At 44.7% G+C, this 22,377-nt stretch overlaps 1 protein-coding gene across 2 annotated transcripts; it reads right to left on the bottom strand.

Annotated features, from left to right (window-relative positions):
- Positions 1 to 1,011: 1,011 nt before the first annotated feature.
- On the bottom strand, positions 1,012 to 19,257 carry TUBB6 (tubulin beta 6 class V). 2 transcript variants are annotated; one of them, XM_033934110.1, is made up of 4 exons: positions 19,034 to 19,256; positions 18,392 to 18,500; positions 4,115 to 4,225; positions 1,012 to 2,284 (listed from the first exon to the last, which is right to left on the bottom strand). In XM_033934110.1, the coding sequence occupies exons 1-4, from the start codon at positions 19,088 to 19,090 to the stop codon at positions 1,221 to 1,223; spliced, it is 1,341 nt and encodes a 446-aa protein (XP_033790001.1). In that variant the 5' UTR covers positions 19,091 to 19,256; the 3' UTR covers positions 1,012 to 1,220. The 2 variants fall into 2 exon arrangements, with proteins under 2 accessions (XP_033790001.1, XP_033790002.1); XM_033934111.1 differs by lacking the exon at positions 18,392 to 18,500 and having other exon boundaries at positions 19,034 to 19,257.
- Positions 19,258 to 22,377: the final 3,120 nt, after the last annotated feature.

The raw sequence follows: 22,377 nt of genomic DNA, 5'->3' as shown, positions 1-22,377 counted from the left end.
TACAACGCCTCCTGGTGGCCAAAAAATTGATCCTGACATACTGGGCTTCTGAGGATCCCCCTCCCACCGCTCAATGGTGGACCAAGCTGAGAGAGATGGCTCAATTTGAGATTCGTTCCTATGATAACTCCCACAGACTGGACATGAGAAATTGTATGACTTTGTGGAGGAGCTTGCTGGCTCTCCTTACTGACTAATTGCTCTTGACTGAGGCACAACTTTAGCTTTCCAGGAAGGCCTGCTGGTGGCACCTATGTTTCCTTACCTATATGCCAATGGGGGGGGGGGGAGGGGAACTTAAGGGATAGTTTGTTTGCACTGGATGTTGTTTGCCTGATGTTTGTTTGTCTGTTGTGTGGACTTGGGTGAATGGGCTGCTGTTGGTTTGTTTGAGGGCTGTTGGGTTTCTCCATGAAAAATACTGTTGGTCTAGCTTGGAACCGCCCTAGTCCTGGTTGGTTGGGAACTGGAACAGCTCGCTGTTTGTATTTTGCTGGACTTTGATCTCCCCCTTGCTGGATTTGCTATTTGGAAATGTTTGACCCAATTGTTACTTGTGTTCTTCCTGTACTGTTCTTTTGCTGCCTGTATTTCCCTGTCTGGACCATTTGCCATTTTCAATAAAAATATATAAAAAAAAAAAAAAAAATTGTGAGCCTGCTGAGACAGAAAAGGAAAATGAGAGTACCTGCTTACTATTCAGTGCATTGGAAACTGCTTTGAGTGAATCTCTTTATGAAAAAAGCAGTTGTTAAATCCCAATAAATAAATAAAATGTAAGGAAAAAAGACCTAGGAATAAACAGAGAACAATATTTAATGTAAAGAATAGGTCAGTACTGCTACCTTCAATCTTTGTGGTTCTAAACACCTTTTTGCTGCTGTTAGATTTAAGTTACAAAGGCAAATCTGTTATGGGCTGTTTATGGTTCAAATACACAGTTAAGCAGGATTATAAACAGTTATTTAAATAGCACTATATGTAAAACAATCTGACTGCAGAAACAACATATTTTAATTCAAACATTCACTTTTATTATGAGTAGACAAAATTCCTGGAGATTGAGTAATGCACAGTTTTAACATTTCATAATGCTTCAGAAATGCACAAAATTCTCTCTCTTTCACAGTATGACACTTTTTACCTTCAGTGTGGACCCTATCATATACTAACAAGAAATAGTAAGTTTCATCAAAGAATCCTTTTGCCATGTGATAGATTTATTCATTGATCTCTTCCTCCTCTTCCTCAAATGTTTCCTCTCCATCATTGGCTGTTGCTTCTTGATACTGCTGATACTCTGATACAAGGTCATTCATGTTGCTTTCTGCCTCTGTAAATTCCATTTCATCCATCCCTTCTCCTGTAAACCAGTGGAGGAAAGCCTTTCTTCTGAACATGGCAGAAAACTGCTCAGAAATTCTTTTAAAGAGCTCTTGAATGGCTGTGCTATTACCTATGAAGGTGGAAGACATTTTGAGGCCACGTGGTGCAATGTCGCAGACTGCGACTTTGACATTGTTTGGGATCCATTCCACAAAGTAGCTACTGTTTTTATTCTGGATAGCCAGCATCTGCTCGTCAACCTCTTTCATTGACATGGGGCCTCGGAAGACGGTTGCCACAGTTAAGTACCTTCCATGTCTTGGGTCACAAGCTGCCATCATGTTTTTGGCATCAAACATCTGTTGAGTGAGTTCTGGAACAGTGAGTGCTCGATACTGCTGGCTGCCACGGGCTGTTAGGGGAGCAAAACCAGGCATAAAGAAATGCAGGCGTGGAAATGGAACCATATTCACAGCTAGTTTACGAAGATCGGCATTGAGCTGGCCTGGGAAACGCAAAGAGGTTGTGACCCCACTCATGGTAGATGACACTAGGTGGTTCAGATCCCCATAAGTTGGAGTTGTGAGCTTCAAGGTGCGGAAGCAAATATCATAGAGGGCTTCATTGTCAATGCAGTACGTTTCATCTGTGTTTTCCACCAACTGGTGAACAGACAAGGTTGCATTGTACGGCTCTACCACTGTGTCTGAGACTTTTGGAGATGGCATGACGCTGAATGTGTTCATTATCCTGTCTGGATATTCTTCTCGTATTTTGCTGATAAGCAGTGTCCCCATTCCCGAGCCTGTTCCGCCTCCCAGGGAATGGGTGAGTTGGAATCCTTGCAAGCAGTCAGTGTGTTCACATTCTTTTCTTATTACATCAACAATTGAGTCCATCAGCTCTGCACCTTCTGTGTAATGTCCTTTGGCCCAGTTATTTCCTGCTCCGGTTTGTCCTGAAATACAGTGAACCAGTTATAAGTGCAGATGTCAGTATTCTATTATTCTTTAGCTGTGGTTTCTAACATCACTACAGCAGTGAGCTAAGAATCAGCACATTTTCTTTTGATCTCTACAATATGTGGATAGAAACTAACAATTTAAAGTTGTAGGTGATACTTTTGTTATGTACACCGCCTAGGTTTATAGGCGGTATATCAAATATTAAACTTATTGTACTTTTTTGTCTAGCTTGCACATCTTGCCTCCCTTCTCCTATAGTTAAATGCATCAATATTTTCTTCAGGTCTTAATTAATAGTGCCATAGCTGGGTTAATTTTCAGATTATAACAACCTATGCACATTCGTGGTAGCTAGTTTTCAAATGGAAAGTACTTGTGATGCATTTCTTCAAGCGAGTCTAACATTTACAATAGAGCAACAGCTGCTACTAGCAATAAGCAACATCACTGAAAAAACACTACTGGGGAACTGGAGACTGTGAAAGGTATCCTAAACCAAGCTAAAACTTGGGAGTTGTGAGATTAAAGGCAAGCAAATCAGATGGTCATCCACTGTGTGTGTCTTTAGCCTCTGCTAGACATTTACTTAGAGGAATATTTCTGTCCTTCAGCCCAGCTGCTGCATTCCATTTACCATGCCAGCTTGCATTGTCAGCTGTTGTGTTTGCAAGACAGGATCAGGATTTAAGAATGCATTTAGTTTATCTTCAGCAAGCCCCATGAAAATGTGTACTAGCTTAAAGGGTATGTTATGCATTGTCCAGAGAGCAAGAGCCAAGACTACCTACTACAATAGATTTATTGAGGAGCTCAAGGCCTGCACCTGTTTCTTATACACAGAACTGCTGCACTACAGACAACTTGCTTGTCACCATAAAACTGACAAGACCACTTAGATGCTAGACTTAATACAGAACAATCTAGCTATCTTTCTTTGTCTTCTACATTGTGTGTTTTCTTAAGTGATAAAAAGCCACATTTAAGACTTCCAAGCCCCAGACCAGTGATTCTTGACCCATCTAGGGAAAGATGCATGAGTATCTCTTCTCTATAAAATTGGACTTCTATTTTTTTTTTTTTTTTTTTTTAAGTGTAAGAAACGGTTTACTTTGTGTGGGATCTTTCCACCATACTTTCTCTTACGCCAGGTGTTCAAACATGTCCTGGGGGCACCCCAGCCAGTTGGGTTTTCAGGATAGCCACAGTGATTTGCATACACTGGCTCCGTAGTATGCAAATTTGGCAGTTTTTGGTTTGTGAAGTGTTGATTGCCCTGGCCTCTCTTGGTCACAGCAGCTGCCCAATTACTGTCTTATGTGGCAAGTGCTTTATATCTGCTAATTCATACAGAGGCAATTTCGTTTTTTAATTTGATTTAGCGCACACATTACTTGTTGCTTCTAAAATGCCTGATCTATGTCCAAGAAACTGATTTATGTATATAAAAAGCTCATTAGGTAAACCAGTATTTCTAAATTTCAGTGCTTAAATTTAGCTCTTGGCTTTGGAAAGAGAGACCAGGCCTGCAGAAAAGGCAAGCACAAATGGTCATACAGACAAAACCTTCAAACCAAATTTAAATGTGCATGTTCACTTTGAAAACTGGGACAATGTATGCAGATAAAAAGTACCTGCAGATTTTGTCCCAAAATGCACAATTTGCACATGAGAAACTTTGGTCCAAAGCATTAAAACCAGTCCCAAAATAATTAAAATAAAATAGCATTTTTTATCAAAGCTGCTTATGATGCCAGGAAGTGCTGTAGATAACTTCTCTAGCATGAGTTTTATACTGTAAAGAAAATTAGATTCTGCATATTTACCAAAAATGAAATTGTCGGGACGGAAGAGCTGACCAAAGGGACCAGATCGCACACTGTCCATGGTTCCTGGTTCCAAATCCACCAAGACTGCTCTGGGCACATACTTTTGAGCTGTAATAATAATGTATTATATACTGAGCACTTTACAAGACAACTCAATCACAGGATTATAATGAACCTAGGTACCAAATGACCTTACAAGTCAGCTAAGAACATGGAGAAATTTAAGAAGTGCTCCAAAAAGCTTTTTTTCAGCTACGTCACTTGAAAGCTGAAATAAAATCAATAGGTTCAGTCTTTCATATAGGACTTACATTTCACTATTGGGCTAGTGTTGACATCAGACCCTTTTATACCAGTAAGTATCTCCTGGGCCAGCTTAGCCATGAGGCAAACTAGGCTGTGGCAAAGAGCAGCTGCAGCCAAACTAAATCGGTCCTGACAACTGTAAACTCGAAGCAGCAGCAATTTTACCTGCAGGGAATGTGGGCAGTTTTCAAATAGCTCACTTAGGTCATTGGCTTTTTTGCTACTTGCATTCATTATGGGTCTAGTTCAGGGCCAGTTTTAGACATGCTGGGGCCCCTGATCTCCTCTCCTCTCTGCCCCCCCCCCCACCCCATATTCCCACCTCCCATTACTACCACACATAAAACAACTTTAAATGACTTATTTACACACAAAACACAGACCTTTACCAAAGGATCACAAATAGAAATTGAACTGCGAACCCCAAGAAATTAAACTCAGCAAGTATTACAACACTGGAGAAATAAAACAGATATGAACTTCTTTCTGTACTGAACATCCCAGTGGATTTTAGCATCTCTCACTCCTTGCCTCCCCTCAGATCTAATATTTGTGTCTCCTTCCTTCTTTCCTCCCCTTCCCCTCATGCTCTGGCATCTCTCTCCTCTCCCTTCCCCTTCTTCTCTACTCTTCATTTTCAATTTATTTTCTGCCTCTGTCTAGATTAAATTCTTTCTTACTATCCAGTCCTCAATTTCCCTCTTTTCACTGTATCTACTTTCAGTGTGTCTGTCACCCCGTCCAGTATCTAACACTATCCTCTTCCCTTAATTCCAGCATGTGCCCTTTTTTTCTCTCTCCTCCTCACTTCCATGCCCTTTTTTCTCTCTTCTCACCACTTCCATCCAGCATATGCCCTTTTTTCTCTTCTCACCACTTCCATTCAGCATCTGCTCCCCTCTCTCTCTCTCCCCCCTTCCATCCAGTGTCTGCCTCCTACCCCCCACTCCACTTCCATCCTATATCTGTCCCCCCCCTTTTCTTCACACAAACCTAAAACACCACTCAACCTCTTCCCCTTGTCAGGCCATCTCCCTCCCTTCCCAGATGCTTTTCCAAACCAAACTTTTCTCTTGCAGAGGGGCCCTCACACAGCAGCCATTCTCAATAGTTGCATGCAGCTGCCCCAAAGCTTCTCCCCTGCTGTAACGTCCTGTTTCTGCCGGATCGCATCAGAGAAGAATCTTTGGGACAGCCGTGTGCAACGAGTGAGAATGGCTGTTGTTTGAGGGCCCCTCCGAGTGCCACGAAGGTGAGGGGAAGGTAGGGCGATGGCCCAACAAGGGGAAGAGATGCTAGGACCATGGGACCCTCTGGAAATGTGGGGCCCAGGGCAGCTGCCCTGTTTGACCTCCCCTAATACCGGCCCTGGTCTAGTTATACTTTTATATAGAATTATTCTGGATTGACTGATATCAGGGTATTCCTAATTGTTGAGTTTGTAATATATGTAGTAATCCGCTTTGGCTGTATCACAGACAGGCAGCAAATCAAATCCATGACCCTTGACTCTATTTGGGAGGTGGGGGATAAATCTCTGAAAATTAACTGAGGTGGGAGCACAAGGCTGAAAGGTCACCTACTGCACTACACCTGACTACAACTTGCAGTAAACTCAGGACAGCTGTTCAAATTCTTATCAAAATTCCCCATAGGGGCTCCTCAGAGACATATGTAGAACAGGACTTTAACGTGAACATCTGAAAGATTAGCTTGAAACAATTGTTTACCAGCAAGGTAACAAGTTTAAGAGAAGTTTCAAGTTTATTAGTATTTTGATATACTGACCATCACATGTATCTGGTTGGTTTACAATATTAATAAGATAAAAAAATAGAAAATAATTTTTTTTAATAAAAGTTGAATCTAAATATAAAAAATAAATAAAATCTTTATGAAAGTAGGGGGAGGAGGTCAGGACAAAAACTTGATTACGAAGGATATGAAACAAAAGGGAAGAGAAGGAAAGGGAAGATTTGTAAGTTACATTGTGTAAATAACAGAACAGAACGGAAGGAAAGGATGGGGTATCGCTTCCTGGAAGCGTTTTTATTTTCCCATATTTGATTGGGGATTCAGTTGGAGTTTTGATAAGTTTCTTTGAAAAGGAATGTCTTAAGGAGTGTCTTAAATTTATTTAAGGAATTTTCCGATCGAAGGTTTGGTGGCATTGCATTCCAAAGGGAAAGCACGGCGACAGAGAAAATCGTATTTCTAGTATAGTAGATATCTTTAATAGAAGGGACTGTTAGTAGATTCTGATTAGTGGACCTGAGGGCCCTGGATGGAGTATGTGGGATAAGATATTTATCGAGAAAGGCTGGCTGATGAGAAGTCTTGATCTTAAAGGCTAAGAGAATAATTTTGTAAGTTGTTCTATGAGAAACTGGTAACCAATGGGATTCTCGAAACAAGGGGGTAACATGGTCATTTTTTAAAAATTATAGATGAGTTCAATCGCTGTATTTTGAATTAGTTGTATTTGGCGAGTTTCTTTTTGGGTTATTTCATGATAGAGCGAGTTGCAGTAGTCAATATGTGAAATGATTAAGGAGTGAATTAGAATTTGAATGGAAGTAGGTTCTAAAACTGAGGTTATGGAACAGATTAAACAAAGTTTATAGAAGCAGTTTTGGTCAGAGAACTAATTTGGTCGTGATAAGTGAGATGTTTGTCAAAGGTGATTCCTAAGAGTTTGGACTCGATTTGTGAACGGAATGGATGGATATTTGTTTTTGATTGGGAATAGGATCCCTCTGGATTTAGCTACATTTAGTGAAAGTCTTTTGCTTTTAAGCCATGTGCTTATTTTGTCCAATTGGATATTGATTTCTGGAATGTCATTGGGTTTGGAAGGATCAATAGGATTAAGGAGCTGAATATCATCAGCATAGACAAAAAAGAAAGATGACCGCGTCAGAGGCAGCGTCGGACTCCCCCTTGAAAGGGGGCGGAGCCAACGGCGCGCAGCCGTTTGGCGCGCGGCAAAGGCGCTCGCCTTAGCGAGAGCGCCTTTGCGAAGGGCCTTTGAGAAGGGACAAGGCAACGGAGTAAGACAGAAGGTAAAGAAGCGACAAGTACAGAAGGAAAGCACAGAAGGTAAGAAAGAGACAGACACAAAGGGACAAGCCGTTCACACAGTATAACAAGCAGGCAGAGGGAGAGAGTGAGAGAGAGGACACCAGCGGCTGGTAGAGAGAGAGAGGACCCCAGCAGCAGGTAGAGAGAGAGAGAGAGACACCAGCACAGAGCACCAACACAGAGAGAGAAGAGACAGAGAGGACACCACCAACAGGCAGTGAGCGAGAGGACACCAGAGACAGTTAGTGAAAGAAAGAGAGGGCACCAGCACAAAGAGAGAGTCAGGGAGGACACCAACAGCAGATAGGGAGAGAGAAAGGACACAAAGCGGGCACAAGTCACAAGTAATCTCAACTGATATCTTAAAGAAGGAACAACAATGGAAGCAGAAGGAAGCCAGAAGATGAGCTTTCCAGTGTTCTGCACAGACTGTCATATGTACGACTATCTCCCCTCGGGGAGACAGTCGTATGTATGCAGTCAGTGTCAGGAACTGAAAAGCTTGAAGAAGGAGGTCAAGCGACTAGAGGACAAGATTCAGGAGCTAGAAGGATTTCACGCCACGGAGAGACACATTGAGGAGGAAGTCAGGGAACTCGAGAGATTCATTGAAGAGGCATACAGGACGAAGGTGGAAGAGAACGAACTTCAGATGAAAGAAGAAGCTACACGGATACCAACATGCAAGGGAGAGCAAGAAGAAGATTACCTCAAGGATGACACCCACAGAGGGCTATCGCAAGAGGGGGAGATTTTGGCTAGTCGAGGCCCAAAAGAAGAAAGAGTGAAGTACATAGAGGACATTGACCTGAGACCGAAGCGAAAATTGAAGAGAGGAAAGTCAGCGATCCTAGTGGGAGACTCGATCCTTAGGCATGTGGACAGCCACATAGCAGGAGGGAGAGAGGACCGACTGGTGACCTGCCTTCCGGGAGCAAGAACCAAGGACATCGTGGACAAAATTGAAATGATCCTAGAAGGGGCGGAGACAGAAGAGACCGCTGTAGTGATCCACATCGGGACGAACGATGTCAGCAGGAGAGACTACAAAAGAAGCACGCTGTTAGAACAATTCAAGATTCTGGGAAGGAAGCTGAAGATGAGGGCCCAGAAGATAGTGTTCTCAGAGATCCTACCAGTACCGAGGGCAGATGTGAAAAGGCAGGAGGAACTACAATCAATAAATACGTGGATGAGGAGATGGTGTGAGGAAGAAGGATTCCACTTCGTGAGGAACTGGACGGCGTTTTGGGGCAAGAGCAAGCTATACAGGAAAGATGGACTGCACCTGAGCGCAGCAGGAACTAGACTCCTAGCAAACAACGTCAAGAGAGGAATAGAACAGGCTTTAAACTAAGAAGAAGGGGAAAGCCGACAGTTGACAAAGGGTCGACGATTCGGAAGACGGTATCCTGTGAAGATACCGAGGGGAAAAATGGCTGGGAAGGAACAAGGGACAAACTGCAGGAGTCAACTAACCCAGAAGAAGTGGTTACAATGTCTGCAGCAAAAGAGAAGAAAATATGGACCGAAGCACAGGGAAAAGAAAGGAGGACAGCAAAATACCAGGATCTAAAGTGCATATATGCTAATGCAAGGAGCCTAAGAAACAAAATGGGGGAACTAGAAGCCTTGGCCAACGCAGAAGACATCGACATCATTGGAATCTCTGAAACATGGTGGAATGAGGAAAGCAAATGGGATACAGCACTACCCGGATACAAGCTCTATCGCCAGGACAGAACAGGACAAAAAGGAGGTGGAATAGCCCTATACATAAAAGAAAGCATACAATCCACACAAATGGACACAGCAGAGACGGTCAGCAAGCCGGAATCTCTGTGGGTTAAAATACCGGGAAGGAAAGGGCCTGAAATAAAGATGGGCCTATTTTATCGCCCACCGGGGCAAACCAGAGATATCGATGAGGAAATGGAAGCCGAGATGAAGCGTGAATGCAAAAGCGGCAACACGGTTATTATGGGAGACTTCAACTACCCTGGGATAGACTGGAGGCTTGGAAGCTCGAAATGCGCTAGGGAGACAAAATTCCTGGAAGCTACACAGGATTGTTTCATGAAACAGCTTGTTAGAGAACCAACGAGAGGAAATGCCACTCTGGATCTAATCCTAAATGGGTTAAGGGGACCTGCAAAGGAAGTAGAAGTAGTGGGACCGTTGGGAAACAGCGATCATAATATGATCAAGTTCAAGGTTGAGGTAGGAGTGTCAAAAGGCAAGAGATCCATTGCGACAACTTTTAACTTCAGGAAAGGAAACTACGAAGCAATGAGGGAATTGGTAAGGAAGAAACTTAGGAACACTTCCAAAACATGGCTAACGGTAAATCATGCCTGGTCCTTCTTCAGGGACATGGTGAGCGAGGCGCAAAATCTGTATATCCCCAGATTCAGGAAGGGGTGTAAAAAGAATCGAACAAAAGACCCGGCGTGGATAACCAAAACAGTGAAAGAAGCGATAGGCAATAAGAAAAAATCATTCAAGAAATGGAAAAAGGACAAAACTGAGGGGAACTGGAAAGAGCACAAGAAGCATCAAAAGGAATGTCACCGTGAGGTTCGGAAAGCCAAAAGAGAGTATGAAGAGAGGCTAGCCAGGGAAGCAAGAAATTTCAAACCATTCTTCAGATATGTTAAAGGGAAGCAGCCGGCTAGAGAGGAAGTGGGACCGCTGGACGACGGAAACAGGAAGGGAGTGGTGAAGGAGGAGAAGGTAGTGGCAGAAAGGCTTAACATGTTCTTCTCGTCTGTATTTACAAATGAAAACACGTCCAACATACCGGAACCTGAGCAATTCTTCAACGGAAGTCAGGCAGAAAAATTAACATCCATAGAAGTGAGCCTTGAGGACGTTCGTAGGCAGTTAGAAAAACTAAAAACTGACAAATCCCCGGGTCCGGATGGCATACATCCAAGGGTTCTGAAGGAATTAAAGGAGGAGATAGCGGAACTACTGCAGCAAATTTGCAACTTATCCCTGAAAACAGGCGAGATCCCGGAAGATTGGAAGATAGCCAACGTTACGCCCATCTTTAAAAAGGGATCAAGAGGTGACCCGGGAAACTACAGGCCGGTGAGCCTGACTTCGGTTCCGGGGAAAATGGCAGAAGCACTGATAAAAGAAAACATCGATCAACATTTTGAAAAAAATGAACTTCTGATAACCAGCCAGCATGGTTTCTGCAAGGGAAGATCGTGCCTAACGAACTTATTGCACTTCTTCGAAGGGATCAACAAACGGATGGACAGAGGAGACCCCATAGACATCATATATCTAGATTTCCAAAAAGCCTTTGACAAGGTGCCCCATGAGCGTCTACTCCGGAAACTGAAGAACCATGGGGTGGAAGGAGACGTACATAGATGGATCAGAAACTGGTTGGAGGGTAGAAAACAAAGGGTAGGAGTGAAGGGTCACTACTCCGACTGGAGGAGGGTCACGAGTGGTGTCCCGCAGGGCTCGGTGCTCGGGCCGCTGCTATTTAATATCTTCATAAATGATCTAGAAACAGGAACGAAGTGCGAGATAATAAAATTTGCGGACGACACCAAATTATTTAATGGAGCTCGGACTACAGAGGACTGCGAAAAGTTGCAAAGGGACTTGAACAAATTAGAAGAATGGGCGGCGAAATGGCAGATGAAGTTCAACATTGAAAAATGTAAAGTATTACATGTGGGGAGCAGAAACTCGAGGTACAACTATACAATGGGAGGGATGTTATTGAATAAGAGTACCCAGGAAAGGGACTTGGGGGTAATGGTGGACATGACAATGAAGCCGTCGGCGCAGTGTGCAGCGGCCGCTAAGAGAGCGAATAGAATGCTTGGTATAATCAAAAAGGGTATTACAGCCAGAACGAAAGAAGTTATCCTGCCGTTGTATCGGGCGATGGTGCGCCCGCATTTGGAGTACTGCATCCAATATTGGTCGCCGTATCTTAAGAAGGATATGGCATTAGTCGAGAGGGTTCAAAGGAGAGCAACACGTCTGATAATAGGTATGGAAAACCTGTCATATTCTGAGAGATTGGAGAAGCTGGGTCTCTTTTCCCTGGAGAAGAGGAGACTTAGAGGGGATATGATAGAGACTTACAAGATCATGAAGGGCATAGAGAGAGTAGAGAGGGAAAGATTCTTCGAACTTTCGAAAAATAAGAGAACAAGAGGGCATTCGGAAAAGTTGAAAGGGGACAGATTCAAAACAAATGCTAGGAAGTTCTTCTTTACCCAACGTGTGGTGGACACCTGGAATGCGCTTCCAGAGGACGTTATAAGGCAGAGTACGGTACTGGGGTTCAAGAAAGGATTGGACAAATTCCTACTGGAAATGGGGATAGAGGGGTATAGATAGAAGATTACTGCACAGGTCCTGGACCTGTTGGGCCGCCGCGTGAGCGGACTGCTGGGCACGATGGACCTCGGGTCTGACCCAGCAGAGGCATTTCTTATGTTCTTATGACCTAGGAATAAAGCCAAAAGCTGAAGCACTAGAAAAAAATAACACTCAATTCTGTTTCAAGCTGCTGCCATCGAGGAAGGAAAGAATTTTAAAAAGGTACGGGGTTTAAAAAAAAAAAAAAGGTACGGGGGTATGATTAAAAAGGTGCAAGGGGGAGATGATTAAAGGTACAGGGGGATGATTAAAAAAAAATACTGGGGGTACATGGGGGATGATTTAAGGTACTGGGGGTATGTGGGGGTATGGGGCCTGCCTGTCACTAGGCCTGCCGGCCCTGTGCCCTGTGCCCTGTCCCGGCCTACCACTAGACTACCAGAGGGGGGGGGGGACAGAGTACAAAGCCTGGCAGGGATGGGGGACAGGGTGCAGAGCCTGGTAAGGAGTGTGGAATTGGGTGCAGAGACTGGCAGGAAGAATTTGGTTCAGAATGGTTTTTTTCCTGTTTTCCTCCTCTAAATCTAGGGTGCGTCTTATGGTCAGGTACATCTTATGTAGCGAAAAGTACGGTAAGTAAAAGCAGTCTATGGAAAGGAGGTTCTAGAACAGTGTACTTCATTGCAAGACCCAAGGGCCAATGGTAGCCCTCTGTGGTGGCCCTTATCTACATTCTGGGTTTTTATTTCTGCTACTCTGTTCCTTTACCCAGGCTAATGGGAAAAAAAGCTGCCTGTTTGAAGAGCAAGGCATTTCTCAGTAGATGAAGAGAATGCATTTTAAAACGCCTACCTCCTCAATACCCTCAATAAAAAGTATGAAGGTGAGCTGGTGCGGTAGATGTCATTGACACACACTGGTCAGCAGTGTCACAGCTTTGCAGGGGAAGATTTGGCAGCTCTCCTTGAGCTCATTTGGGTCCAAAGCAATGTTCCCTCTAAGGACTGGCCTGGTGCATGCAAAATTTTTCTCATGTATTACTACCACTACTATTTATTATTTCTATAGCGCTGAACGGCATACGCAACGCTGTACATTTTAACATCACCTTGGTACAGTAGACAGTCCCTGCTCAGAAGAGCTTACAATCTAATGTAGACAGGACATTTCAGGGTTGGGGAGGTTATAGTGGGTATAAGTATCTGACAGCAGTGAGGGGGAGTTTAAGAGTTGAAAGCGGTTTCAAAAAAGTGGGCCTTTAGTTTGGATTTGAATACTGCCAGGGAAGGAGCAACCTGTTCCAGGCATACGGTGCTGCAAGAAAGAAGGTACAGAGTCTGGAGTTGGCAGTGGAAGAGAAGGGTACAGATAAGAGGGGCTTGACCGATGAGCAGAGATCATGGGGGGGAGCATAGGGGGCGATAATCAAGGAGAGATATCGGGGGGCTTCAGAGCGAATGCACTTGTAGGTCAGCAAGAGGAGTTTAAACTGTATTCGGAAATGGACGGGGAGCCAATGAAATGACTTGAAGAGAGGAGTGACAATAGCGGCTCTCACAGAATATGAATCGTGCAGCAGCATTTTGAATGGATTGAAGAGGTGAGAGACAGGTGTGTGGGAGGCCAGAGAGAAGTACATTACAGTAGATTAAGCGTGAGGTGTTGAAAGCATGGACAAAGGTTTTGGTCATGTGTTCAGAGAGAAGAGGATGGATTTTGGTAGTTATAGAGGAGGAAGTGACAGGATTTGGTGGTCTGTTGGATCTGAGCAGAGAAGGAGAGACAGAGGAGTCAAAGATCACCCCAAGGTTGTGAGCCAACAAGACAGGGAGGAGGATAGTGTTATCAACCGAGATAGAGAACGGCGAGAGGGGGGAGGCGGGTTTGGGGGGAAAGATAAAGAGTACAGTTTTAGCCATATTCAGTTTGAGATGGCGACGAGACATTCAAGCGGCAATGTTGGACAGTCAGGCTGAAATTTGGGCCTGAACTCCCGCAGAGATATCCGGCATGGAGAGGTAGATCTGTGAGTAATCAGCATAGAGGTGATATTGAAAACCATGAGAGGAGATCAGCGAACCAAGAGAGAGGGTATATAGGGAAAAGAGGAAAGGGCCCAGGACAGAGCCTTGGGGTATGCCAATAGACAGCGGGATGGTGGTGGAGGAGGATCCACCGTAACATACGCTGAAGGTAAGACGAGAGAAATTGGAAGAAAGCCAGGAGAGAGTAGAATCCCAGCGAGGACAACGTGTTGAGAAGGAGGCGGTGATCAACAGTGTCAAAGGCAGCAGACAGATCGAGAAGAATGAGGATAGAGTAGAGTCCATTGGATTTGGCCAGGAACAGGTTTTAGCAAGGGTAGTTTCTGTAGAGTGGAGAGGGCGAAAGCCCGATTGAAGCGGGTCAAGAATATTATAAGAAAGGAAGTCCAGGCAACAGTGACAAGTTCTAACAAAATTTTTTTGTGTGAGCAACAAGTTCTAAAACCCAACAATTTTCCAGATTTGCAAGTATTTTTGTGAGCAACACTCCTAGAATGTATAAGCAATTGCTCACGTGCTCAGCTTAGAGCAGCGGTCTCAAACACGTGGCCCATGGGCCGCATGTGGCTCTCCAAGTTTTATTTGCAGCCCGTGGTCTGGACGCGATTATTATCTTCATTTTGGAGCAGCAGCGTGTCTGGCCGGCTCGTTCTGTTCAAAGCTGTGGGTTGGCGGCTCCTCGCGCTATCCACTTCTGCATCGGAAGCCTCTCTGACGTCACAACATCAGAGAGGCTTCAGACGCAGGCGCGGATCTCGCAAGGAACAAGCCGACCAGACACGCTGCTGCTCCAAGAGGAAGAGAAGGGGAAGGGAAAGAGAAATGCGCCATCGTTGGTACTTTTTTTTAAACACGGCCGAAGTTTACGAAGGCGGGGATCAAGATAGCAGCCGCTGCAACAAATTTAAACCACTGAAGGAAATCCAGCAACATCATCTGGAAATCGTGAGAAAGACACAGATCTCTTCCCCCCCCCTCCTTTCTCTCTTGCATAGCCCTCCTTTGCACTTCAAAAATGCATTCTGCCTCCAGCAAAATAAATAGTAACCCCTGCTCAGGAGCAGGGCATGCAAACTTCACCCCGAATGAAAAATCGTTGGTACTTTTTTAAAAAACAGCCTGGTGGTCCAGTGGTATCCCTCCCTCGCTGGACGGCTCTCGCTCAGGTCAGGAGCGAAGATATGAGGAGCAAGCTTATGCGCTCCTGCTTTGGCCCGCCGCTTTCTCCTCGCATCCATACTCCTAATCTGAGTATGAGAGCTGTCTAGCAGGGACAGGAGAGATTTTAAAAGGTATGGGGTATTTTTTTTTTTAACTCCCTGGACGGTTGTTGGTTGTTTTTTTTTTTTTCTGTGCCAGACCGCGTGAAGGGAAGGGGGGATTGGGGGGAAATGGTGATGGTGCTGCACAGGGAAGTGGGGTGGGGGGAGGGAATGCTGCTGCTGTACAGGGAAGTGGGGTGGGGGGAGGGAATGCTGCTGCTGTACAGGAAAGTGGGGTGGTGGGGAAATGCTGCTTCTGTACCCAATTGGGGAAAGAGAGGGAAGGAAGGAGAAGGGAGAGGAGAGGAACAAGAGAAGAAGCCAAGTTCATGGGAGGGAGGGAAGGAAAGGAGATATCAGACCATGGAGGGGGAGGGAGAGATGCCAGGGCATGGGGGAAAGGAAGGAGACAGATGCCAGACCAGGGGGAAAGAAGGAGGGAGGGAGAGAAAGGAAGGACACTGCCAGACCATGGAAATAGGACGGAAGAAGAGAGAGATAGGAAGGGAAGGTAAGACATGGAAACGTAGATTTTGAAAAGAAAGCAGAAAAATTGAACATTAAGTTAATACCAAAGATGGATGCAAGGTAGAAAGTGAAGACGGAGAGAAAAACAGTCAAAGGACAAGAAGCCCTGGAAACATAGTTTAAAGCACAGAAAAATAAAGTCACCAGACAACAAAGGTAGGGAAAATGATTTTATTTTCAATATAGTGATTGAAATGTGCCAGTTTTGAGAAAGAAAAGATATTAAACTTTAAATGTGAGTGCTGCAGAAAAAAAACAGAGTACTTGGAGGGCCGCAGAAAAAAATAGTTAATGTCTTATTAAAGAAATGACAATTTTGCATGAGGTAAAACTCTTTATAGTTTATATATCTTTCCTTTTAACCGTTAAAGGAAAGTTTTATAAACTATAAAGAGTTTTACCTCATGCAAAATTGTCATTTCTTTAATAAGACATTAACTATTTTTTCTGCGGCCCTCCAAGTACCTACAAATCCAAAATGTGGCCCCGCATAGGTTTTGAGTTTGAGACCACTGGCTTAGAGGGATCACAAGTCCAAAGAGGCCCTGACTTAAAATGAGTGAAGACCACTGCTCTAGAAGGAGGGGTCATAAGATGTAGGTAGAATGGATTAGACTCAGGATAATCTAAGGAAATAATTCATTATGAAACGGGCAGGGGCAACAGAACCCCTTTTGGTTAAAGGGGCCAAACCAATCTCCTGCCCCTCTCTAGTTGCTGATGCTACAATGGACAAAATATTGGTATGCCTACCCTGTTTTGCTGCCTATGGGAAAGGGTGATGGATGGGTACATTCCCCAGTGAAGGTGAAGAAAGCATGGAATAAGTGCACAGGGATTTCAGGGGAGGGGGAGGGACTCTCTGGATTGATAAACTCTTTATTTTTATTTATTTATTCAATTTTCTATACTGTTCTCCCAGGGGAGCTCAGAACGGTTTACATGAATTTATTCAGGTACTCAAGCAGTTTTCCCTCTCTATCCCGGTGGGCTCACAATCTAGTTAATGTACATTGCCCTACTTGGGGCAATGGGGGGTTTAAGTGACTTGCCCAGAGTCACAAGGAGCAGCATGGGTTTGAACCTACAACTTCAGGGTGCTGAGGCTGTAGCTTTAACCACTGTGCCACACTCTCCCCCCTCGTTTTCTCCAAAAGCTGAATGACAATTTTTACGCCCACCGCAGGCTCTCTGTGTCATCCTCATGCACTGTGTGGAAAATGCAAGACAAACTTCCCCCCTGGGAGGAGGACTAATCAAGTATCTCTTGCCTGGAAACACCTAGGATTTTGCCATAAAAACCACCTCCTCCTCCGAGTTTGTCATCTCTTCTCTTAAACATTGACAAAGAATTTGATGAAGCAGGAGGACAAATGGCAGACTTATGAGACAGGAGGAGAGGGCTTATTTGTGGCAGATCCCAATCACGTGTTATAGAAAATATGCTGATGCCTGCTTTTTGTGACCAAAATATGCACAAATTAATTACCCTTCCTTTAAAAATCACATTAACTATAGTAAAAATGAATTTTAACTAGAGAGGTTTACATGATGTGCAATGACTCACTGTTTCAAGAGATTTTTTTTGACACATATTTCCCAAACTCAGCCGCCTTTATTTGCAGCAGTTCAAGACTTGTCTGCTGGCCAGAGAAGATGGTTTCATGTTGGAGCTAAGTTATTTTACTCAGTTTTGCTTTTGGAGCAATGGCTTGTACCATAGTTTTCTAAGATCAGTTCAGATTTATGTCCTTTCTGATTAGAATAGTACAAATAGTTAAAAAAAAAAAAAAAAAAAAAAAAAAGACTTGGGAGATTTATTTGCCATCAATGAAGATTTCGATTTGAGATTTGTCTTTTCAACACCTGAGCGCAAGATAAGAAGTTACATGCATGTACCACTGAATGAAAATGAAGTGTTTCAAGGGTTAGGAACCTTGGCAAAGCTAATTTGAACAAGTCTGTTTCTACTCTTCTGTTTTTCAAAGTAAACAATGACTGATTATACCCTAAAGCAGGGCTGCCCAAGTCCGGTCCTCGAGATCTACTGGCATGCCAGGTTTTCTGGATATCCACAATGAACATGCATGAGAGAGATTTGCATACTAAGAAGGCAGTGCAGGCAAATCTCTCTCATGCATATTCATTGTGGATATCCAGAAAACCTGGCATGCCAGTAGATCTCGAGAACCGGGCTTATCCAGTCGGGTTTTCTGGATTTCCCCAATGAATATGCATGAGATCTGTTAGCATCCAATGAAAACGGGGCATGCAAATAGATCTCATGCATATTCACTGGGGAAACCCTGGAGGAGGGACTTTGACACCCCTGGGCTACACTATGACAGTTACAGTACAATTTTACTCTACAAGGTTGTGTCCTAATTCTACACATACTAGGGCGTCTAATGCCAACAAACATAAAATAGAGTTCAGAGGTTAAAATTTGCCCTAGCTATCCTCCCCCAGTGTAAGTTTTTCCATTCTGCCACTCATGCGCAGAATGTTGGTTATATAAAAGAAAAAGTTCAAGAACCCATTTTAAACATACAAAACGTTTCTTGTACAGCGAGTTGGCGACGCAGAGAAAGCGCTGGGAAATTGAGCGGGTCTAAAGCAACTGAACTGGGGCGTGGACTCGACCTAAGCAGAAGTTAGGAAGTTCCCGGTGCCCCCTCCCCCACCCCGACACTTACAGGACGACTCATTGTAGTAGACATTAATCCTCTCCAGCTGCAGAACCGAGTCACCCACGTAGCTTCCTGCTGGGTCGATGCCATGTTCATCACTGATAACTTCCCAAAACTTGAGAGAGAGAGAGAGAGGGGGTTAGCGCCCTGCCTTTAGCTGCCTCCCCCCACCTCTCAAGAGACCGGGGAGGGGGGGGGATCCCACTAATTCAGTCGCTTCCGAGGTGAAGGGCGGGGGAAGAGGAGACCCCTCACTGGGTGGGGGATCCCACAGATTCAGGACCCCCCTCCCGATTCAGGACACCCCCCGATTCAAAAGCTACCCCTTCTTTGGGGGTCCCTGCAGGCTGAGCCACTCCTTGGAGGAGGGGGGGGGAGACCCCAAGTTCCGGCCGCTCCCGGTTCTTTGTTAGTCCGGCTCCCGCCCCGCCCCGCAGCCAACGCCTTTTAAGGGCACAGAGAGTGCAGCGCTATAGCGAGGGTCCGGCGGCTCTTCATCCCCTGGCCTTGGCCGGGACCAGAGGAACTGACCTCGGACTCTCTCAACGCGCGGGACTCTTTGAGCGCAGAAAACGTCCCCGCCCGGCAAAGATGGTGATCCCCTCCTCTCCCCTCCCCCCACCGCGTTAAAAGCGGGGGCTTCTTTACCTTGGTGCCGATCTGGTTACCGCACTGGCCGGCTTGGATGTGCACGATCTCCCTCATGCTGATGTCCGATCGCCTCTGACCCTGCGACTGAGCAAGTTCCCTCCCCGGAGCCGAGCAGCTGCCTGGGACCAGCCTCTCCCTCTCTGAGTGACACCTCCACCCCCGACCTCGAACGGGCGGGGCCGCCGCCTCGGTCCAGAGTTGGGCTTTTTCCCAACCAGCCAATGAAGGAAAAGGCAAGCCGGGTCTTCCTCCGGCTAAAGCTGGACGTTTTAAGTACGTGGTGCTTATGCCATAGTGGTTCCAGTCAGGCTTTCAGGAGACACCCAATGTGCTGCCTCCTCTGCATGTAAACACTGGGCATAGCCTGAAACCCAAGTGGAAGAACTAGTGCAGCCAAACTGAGCCCCTTTTATTTTTTCCTGGTGTTTGTAGGATTAGCTGTTTCATTTAGTCAGGTTTTCAGGCTATCCATAATAACATAGTAACATAGTAGATGACGGCAGATAAAGACCCGAATGGTCCATCCAGTCTGCCCAACCTGATTCAATTTAAATTTTTAAATTTTTTCTTCTTAGTTATTTCTTGGGTTCCAACTGCCAAATCTCTGTTAAGACTTACTCCAGCCCATCTACACCCTCCCCTGAATATTCATGAGAGATTTTGCATGCAGTGGAATTAGTACATGGGCTGCCTCCAACAGCAGCTTTGGCAGTCACTGAGCTACTACTGTATCCACTTAGGACTGACAACTGGCTTTTGCCATTTGGGTTTCTCACCCCAGACCTTGGAGAACCTCAAGCCAGCCGCGCCTTTTGGCGCTGTCCCTGCCCCATTCCTGCAAGCTCTGCCTTAACCACACAAGCCTCGAACACTTGTGGAATTTAAAGTGTGTGAGGATGGTGCAGATGAGGACAGGGCTTGCAGGAATGGGGCAGGAGCAGGAAAAGAACTCGCAGGAAAATGAAGGAGTAAGGGGATGGGGGGAAAAATTGGTCCCCGTGTCATTCGCGATGTTGCACAGATGTGGCTAGTTTCCAGGGAGAATGCATGCACGGGTGGCTCCAGGGATCAGCAGATGGTAAGAATGTATGTGTGGAGGGGGTAAGACCTTTGGAGTAAAGTCCTGAAAGGAAAGGGGAAAGATTTTTCTTCAAGGCCTTAGTTCACCCATCAGTCTATGCTCTTCTTAAACCACACAGCCCCTTCCACAAAATCGTTCCACTCTAGCAGACTGTTGTAGAAATAGAAATATACCTACAAGTGTTTACATCAGTTACTTGCATAGGGAGTAATATTCAGAGACAGCAATCTGCATTTTAAACACTGACTGCCACAACTGATATATGTTTGAACCAGTGGCGTAATAAAGAGGGGAATCCGCTGCGGAACCTAGGCTCCCTCCAATTATTCCGCAAGCAACTGAAAACCTGGCTTTTCACTAAAATATAATTTTATCCCCCCTTACTCTTCTCTTCTTTATATAAGTTCATGTAAACCTTTTTTTTTCCTTCTCTTCCTATATTTTAAGTTCTTGTAAACCCTGCCGAGCTCCACATCCGTGGAGATGATGCGGTATATAAACTTAAGGTTTAATTTAGGGAAGGGGGGTCTGCCCTGGGTGCCATCATGGTGGGGGCGCCAGCACCCCTCCCACCTCTTTCCACTCCTCCCCCGCCGCAGGCGCACACCCCTTCACTTCCCCATACCTCTAGTTCACCGTGAGTAACTTCATACTCCTCAGAACCACGTCAGCTCCCATTGATGTCACTTCCAGGTGACATACATAGGAAGTGACATCAGAGGGAGAGGACATGGTCACAAGGAGCATGTTGAAGTTGGTCATGCGGGTGAGATACAGGGGAAGGGAAGGGCACACATGGAGGGGCAGGGAAGAAGTGGAGATGAGGGTGGGGGAGGGGCACCACCACTCCAGGCGCCTCTCGCCCTCACTATGCCACTGGTTTGAACCCCACGGGGGTGACTTTCTGACAGCTTGAAAAGAAGAAAATCTTTGTGTAGAGCAGTGATTCCCAACCCTGTCCTGGAGGAACACCAGGCCAGTCGGGTTTTCAGGCTAGCCCTAATGAATATGCATGAGAGAGATTTGCATATGATGGAAGTGATAGGCATGCAAATTTGCTTCATGCATATTCATTAGGGCTAGCCTGAAAACCCAATTGGCCTGGTGTTCCTCCAGGACAGGGTTGGGAACCACTGGTGTAGAGTATGCATAAAGTCAGCATGTATCTGAATGGGAACAGTTGTGACTGACAACTGTTGAGGAGGAAGTAGAATTGCATCCAGTCTACTTGGGGGGGAGGGGCTAGATAACACCTTATGCAAATCATGCACTGAGAGATGAACACAGACATTTGGGAGGAATGTTATACCTTTTAAGAGACTATTTCATTCATATAAATAAAGCTTGTGGGCCCAAATGAATGTAGGGATGTAAACTGAGAAGAGCTGAATCAGAATAGGGGAAGTGGAAATCTACTCCCCATGAGTTCAAAAGAGAGAAGAAATGGTTTAAAAAAAAGAAAAAGAAAAGAGAGACCAGGAGAAACTAGAAGTCAGTAGTATACACAGCATAGAGCAGTGGTCTAAAACTCACAGCTCACATGTGGCCCGCCAGGTACTATTTTGAGGCCCTCGGTATGTTTATCATAATCACAAAAGTAAAATAAAACAGTTTTTTTGATCATATGTCTTTTTAGCTATAAATTACAATATTATTATTAAGACTTAGCCAAAAGGAAATATTTATAAACTATAAAGAGTTTTACCTCATGCAAAATTGTCATTTCTTAATAAGATATTAACTATTTTTTCTGCTGTCCTCCAAGCACCTACTTGCTGCCCGACTCAGGGAAAAATTCTTCAATTCGATTTGGCCTATTGAATTGGTTTTTCAATTCGATTTCATTGACACAACTTTTTAAGTTTAAAGTTGAATCAGTTTTTGTTGTAAAATTAAACAAGCCAGATGAATACAGATCCATCCTGCATAGTCAATGCTAACAGAAATCCATGTCCTTTTCATACACACAGAACACAGATACACCCTCTCCAAGTATGGAATCACAGATAGAAATATATAGATAAAAGTTAAACTAAACAGCCAAGAAGCCAAACTCTGCATACAATGCAATACCACAGAAACAGTAACACATGACCCCTAATACTGTACAAAATATAAAGATAGCAGATGTAAATTTGAAAAAACTGACAAATATAAGAATAGCCTTACTGGGTCAGACCAATGTTCCATCAAGCCCAGTAGCCCGTTCTAACGGTGGCCAATCCAGGTCACCAGTACCTGGCCAAAACCTAAGGAGTAG

Source organism: Geotrypetes seraphini, chromosome 2, assembly GCF_902459505.1.
Source record: "Geotrypetes seraphini chromosome 2, aGeoSer1.1, whole genome shotgun sequence".
In the NCBI taxonomy this organism is placed as follows: Eukaryota; Metazoa; Chordata; class Amphibia; order Gymnophiona; family Dermophiidae; genus Geotrypetes; species Geotrypetes seraphini.
Note: the sequence above shows the minus strand (reverse complement) of the source record. Positions and strands in the feature narration are given on the sequence as shown.

Coding starts and splice junctions, on each gene's coding strand:
- TUBB6 (XM_033934110.1), bottom strand. CDS start 19,090: ATGAGGGAGATCGTGCACATCCAAGCCGGCCAGTGCGGTAACCAGATC. Junction 18,501..19,033: donor GTAACCAGATCGGCACCAAG/GTAAAGAAGCCC, acceptor CTCTCTCTCAAG/TTTTGGGAAGTTATCAGTGA. Junction 2,285..4,114: donor TCCCGACAATTTCATTTTTG/GTAAATATGCAG, acceptor ACTGTATTTCAG/GACAAACCGGAGCAGGAAAT.